This window comes from Salvia miltiorrhiza, chromosome 6 (genome assembly GCF_028751815.1).
Source record: "Salvia miltiorrhiza cultivar Shanhuang (shh) chromosome 6, IMPLAD_Smil_shh, whole genome shotgun sequence".
Classification (NCBI taxonomy): domain Eukaryota; kingdom Viridiplantae; phylum Streptophyta; class Magnoliopsida; order Lamiales; family Lamiaceae; genus Salvia; species Salvia miltiorrhiza.
The window spans coordinates 35,698,940-35,703,779 of record NC_080392.1 but is presented as its reverse complement, the minus strand read 5'-3'; the positions used below and the strand labels follow the sequence as shown (position 1 = coordinate 35,703,779).

The window sequence follows — 4,840 nt, the reverse complement described above, 5'->3', positions numbered from 1 at the left end:
TCGTACTCGTATTGATTGTGACTCCAAGCTATGGAACACCTCATGGATACCGAGATCGTGGAACACATTGATATGATGGAGACTATGGTGGATGATATCTTGCCATCATAGGAGTACAGGATTCCTTGGATCTCATTTTCCAAGAGAATATTATGGAATGCCCACGAGAGTACAGTGAGGAGATATTTCACACATTAATGTATCTCAGGAGTCAAGAAGGACCAATCCGTTCGTTGCCAGATAACTTGTCCATTCTGAAGTCCGAAGATAAGTTGGTGCCATTTCTCCAAAAGACACCCAAGCTGGAGCTCAAACTATTGCCGAAACATCTCAAGTATATCTATCTTGGGACACGAGACACCTTGCCCGTGATCATCAGGTCGGAATTAACCATTGAAGAGGAGATCCGGGTGAAGAATATTATTGGGCAATACAAGGAGGCAACAGGATGAACGTTGGCGCACATTAAAGGAATAAGTCCTTCATTATGCGTACATTACAACTTGATGGAGGAAGAAGCCAAGCCAGTACGGGATCATCAAAGAAAGTTGAATCCAGCTATGAAGGAAGTCATGATGAAAGAAGTGCTCAAACTCCTTGACTTGGGCATTATATACCCAGTGTTAGACAACAAGTGGGTCAGTCCGGTCCACGTTGTGCCCAAGAAGTCAGGAGTACAGGTGGTAGAGAACAACAAAAAGGAGCTTGTCCCGATGAGATTACAAACTGGCTGGAGGATGTGTATTGACTACAAGAAGCTCAATCAGGTAACAAGGAAGAACCACTTCCCCTTGCCCTTTATTGATGAGATGTTGGAAAGGCTCACAGGAAACAAGTTCTTTTGCTTCTTGGATGGATACTCAGGATACATGCAGATTTGGGTTGCCCAAGAGGATCAGGACAAGACAAGCTTTACTTGTCCCTTTGGGACATTTGCGTACATGAGGATGTCATTCGATTTGTACAATGCCCCGTGTACATTTCAGAGGTGTATGATGAGTATTTTCTCGGATCTTCTTAAGACATGTATTGAGGTATTCATGAACGATTTTACCGTTTATGGTAAAATATTTGATTCTTGTCTTGAGAACTTGGAGATGGTACTAAAGAGATGCGTGGAGAAAAGCTTGGTGTTGAACTATGAGAAGTGTCACTTCATGATCACGGAAGGCATTGTTCTTGGGCACGTTATTTCAGAGAGAGGAATTGAGGTAGATAAAACCAAGGTGGATGTCATCGCCAAATTGCCATACCCAACCTCGATCAAGCAACTACGTGGTTTTCTTGGGCATGCTAGGTTTTATCGGAGGTTTATCAAGGATTTTTCCAAAATTGCACAAACGATGACCCGCCTTTTATAGAATGACATGGAGTGGGATTTCAATAATAAGTGCAAGTAGGCGTTCAAGACATTAAAGAACAACTTGATCACAACACCCGTAATCCAGCCACCGGACTAGGGCATGACGTTTGAGGTGATGTGTGATGTAAGTGGCTATGCAGTTCAAGCTGTTCTTGGGCAGAAGAGAGGCAAGGAAAGTCATGTCATATACTACGTCTCTAAGACACTCAACGGAGCTCAATGCAACTATACTACCACAAAGAATGAGCTCTTGGCCGGGGTCTTTACCTTTAAAAAGTTTTGATCTTATCTCATCGGGGGCAAGATGATTGTTTATACAGATCACACGGTGTTGCGGTATCTCATGACCAAGAAGAAATCTAAGCCTAGACTCATACGATGGATACTACTCCTTCAAGAGTTCGATGTGGAGATTAATGATAAGAGTGGATCTCAGAACAACGTGGCTAATCATTTGAGTATAATTATCAAGGCAGAGAATGTTGTGCCCATTTATGAAACATTTCCAGACGAATATTTATATCATGCCCAGGACGCCAGGAGAACAGAACCATGGTATACCGATATTGTGAACTACAAAACCTCGGGGGAATTTTCTCTTGGGCTTAGCGCATATCAGATGAACAAGATCAAGTTCGAATGCAGAGCATATGTTTGGGATGAGCCATACTTATGGAAGAAATGTTCGAATCTAGTCCTAAGGAGATGTATTCCAGAATGGGAGGCCAAGGATATTCTTGACCACTGCCATGCCAAAGAATGTGGAGGACACTTTGGGCATAAGAGGACAACACGTAAAGTTCTGGATTGTGGGTTCTACTGGCCCATGATATTCAACGATTCTTATAGGATATGCAAGGAATGCGAGCAGTGTCAAAGGGAGGGCAACAACACCTGAAGGAATGAAATGCCCATGATGCCCATAATGCCCGTAGAGATATTTGACATATGGGGCATGGATTTCATGGGGCCTTTGCCCTCATCAAAAGAAAATCAGTACATCTTATTGGCTGTGGATTACGTATCCAAATGGATGGAAGCAAAAGCATCGACAACCAATGATTCGAAAGTGGTGGCTTCCTTCTTGAAGTCTAATATCTTTAGCAGGTTCGACATGCTCAAAGCGATCATCAGTGATCAAGGGACACACTTTTGCAATGCAACCATTGAGAAGCTGTTCAAAAAGTATGAGGTTACTCACAAAGTAACCACTGCATATCATCCACAAGGAAATGGACAATCGGAGCTCTCCAATAGAATCATAAATACTATCTTGAGAAAGGCAGTTGGACCAACTGGCAAAGATTGGTGTATGCGTCTTGACGATGCATTATGGGCATACTGCACAGCTTTGAAGACACCTATGAGAATTTCTCCTTATCGGATCATTTTTGGCAAGATGTGCCCATCTTTCAGTGAAACTGGAGCACAAGGCATATTGGGCAGTCAGTAAGATAAATTATGAATGGGACGTTGCAGGGCAAGAAAGGAAACTCCAATTGCAGGAGTTAGAGGAGATAAGACGTGAAGCCTATGACAATGCTGCTCTTTACAAAGAGAGACTGAAGAGAGCGTATGATCAGCTCATCAAGGTCAAGACGTTTGAAAATGGGCAGAAGGTTCTACTTTACCAATCGAGGTTCAAACTCATGTCCGGAAAGCTTTCAAGCAAATGGATTGGGCCTTACGAAGTGCAAGCTCAATATCCAAATGGAGCAGTGGAGATCAAGGATTTCAAATTCGGTAGCATTTTTAAGATGAATGGTTAACGTTTGAAGGCCTACTATGGGCAAGAGATGGAGGATGATCCAGAAGCTCTAAAGCTTCAGGATCAAGAATCAATCTAACGAAGGCAAGACGTCGTGCTCACGACGATAACTGGAGCGTTGGCCAGGAGGCAACCTGGTATTTTATTGCTTTATTTAGTTTTTTCATTTTTCGTGTTCTTTTATTTTATTTTAGTATGCGGAGAAGGTTTTTATTTTTGGTGTGCAGGGCAGGATAGGAAGTCAAGAGGAAAGAATGAGAAAAGGAGTATGTGTAGAAAAAGTGGCGTGGGCTAGGTGACATCAGCGGATAGGCATAACCACCAGTTTTCAAACTGACGGACGTGTCATGTCAGTTTTGAAAAGCAACTGACATGACCTGCCCGCGACTCTCTCTCTACCCAGGTCAGTCATCATTGCCATCATGGTAATTTCAAATCAAAACCGCCATTCCTCTCTCTTCTCCGGTAACTTCCCATTTCCCTCTCTTTCTTCTCCTCCACCATGGTAAGCACCAGGCCAAAGTTCCCCAAGAAAATTTCCCCAGGCACCACCATTGACATCACCACAACTCATTCACCACCAAAAACTAGAAGAAAAGGCAAATGCAAGATGACAACCTCTCCCTCCATCAAAACCCCAACCGAACCTGCCCCAAAATCGCCTTCACCGGCGAAACCAGAAGAAGTCGCGGCCGCCATTGCTAAGGTGATCGAAGAATCCCCTACCGAAGAACAGCCAAAGACGGAGACGGCCAAGAAGTAGGGAAAGCGCATCAAGGTAACGTCGATCAAAGAGAAAGGACCCGCTATGCCCGAGTCAAAATCCGAGTCCTCCTGCACTGGAAAGAGTCTAAACAAGGTCACCACCCCTCCTGCACCCATGGAGGAGGAGGTACCGGAAGCAAAGGAGAATGCGGAAGAAGCAGAGGCAGAAAATGATGAAGAGATAACGACTGCGGAGGAAGCTGAGCAAGAAGAAGATGGGCAGGAGGAAGAGCAAACCATTGAGACCGAGACAGGAACTGACACCACCATGACGGCATCTTCGTCGCCTTTGAAAAGGAAGCAAAAATCTAAACCACCTGCGATGAAGGGGTCCGCGAAGAAAGGGAATGAACTTAAACGTTACGAAGGGCCAAGGGTTACAACTGTTGTGGACCCTTCATCTCGAGTGATTGTCGGGCCCAAGACAGTAGATTTTGAGGTCCTAAAAAACCTAGACGTGGCCAAAGAGGTAAGGGCCTATTTCAAGGCGATCGGGTGGGAGAAGTTTTTGGACTGACCAGGAGTGGTACACGAGAGCTTGGCGAGGGAGTTTGTGCAAAACATTTTATGTGAAGAATCCAGGCAGGGTGGGCCTCGGGACGAAGGCAGCAAAGTTCGAGCTGATGAGGCAGAACACCACTCTCTCCATCAAAGATTTTAATCAGTTCTTGGGCATGGCGACTTTGGTCGAGCTCAAGTCAGAATAATGCATGCGAGCAGCGAGAAGAACATCGGAGTAGACGTAAGCCGAATAGGCTGAAAAGTGGAGTGTCGTCAGAAGGGGCGATGAGTTCAGGTCGGAGGCCACAAAGGCCTATAAGCTCAAAGAGCGGGGCACATAGAATTTGCCACCGAATTCTTGCCTACAACTTCATTGGCAAGAAGGACAGTAGCAATTCTATTGCCCAACATGAGTTATTTCTCCTATGGTGTATGGCCACGGG

At 44.8% G+C, this 4,840-nt stretch overlaps 1 protein-coding gene across 1 annotated transcript; it reads left to right on the top strand.

The window, feature by feature from the left end:
- Positions 1–2,288: 2,288 nt before the first annotated feature.
- LOC130990836 (uncharacterized) lies at positions 2,289–3,132 on the top strand. Its single transcript, XM_057915068.1, has 2 exons — positions 2,289–2,796; positions 2,843–3,132. Exons 1-2 carry the CDS (start codon positions 2,289–2,291, stop codon positions 3,130–3,132), a joined length of 798 nt encoding a protein of 265 aa, XP_057771051.1.
- The last annotated feature ends 1,708 nt before the right edge of the window (positions 3,133–4,840 follow it).

Coding starts and splice junctions, on each gene's coding strand:
- LOC130990836 (XM_057915068.1), top strand. CDS start 2,289: ATGCCCGTAGAGATATTTGACATATGGGGCATGGATTTCATGGGGCCT. Junction 2,797..2,842: donor CAGTGAAACTGGAGCACAAG/GCATATTGGGCA, acceptor GGGACGTTGCAG/GGCAAGAAAGGAAACTCCAA.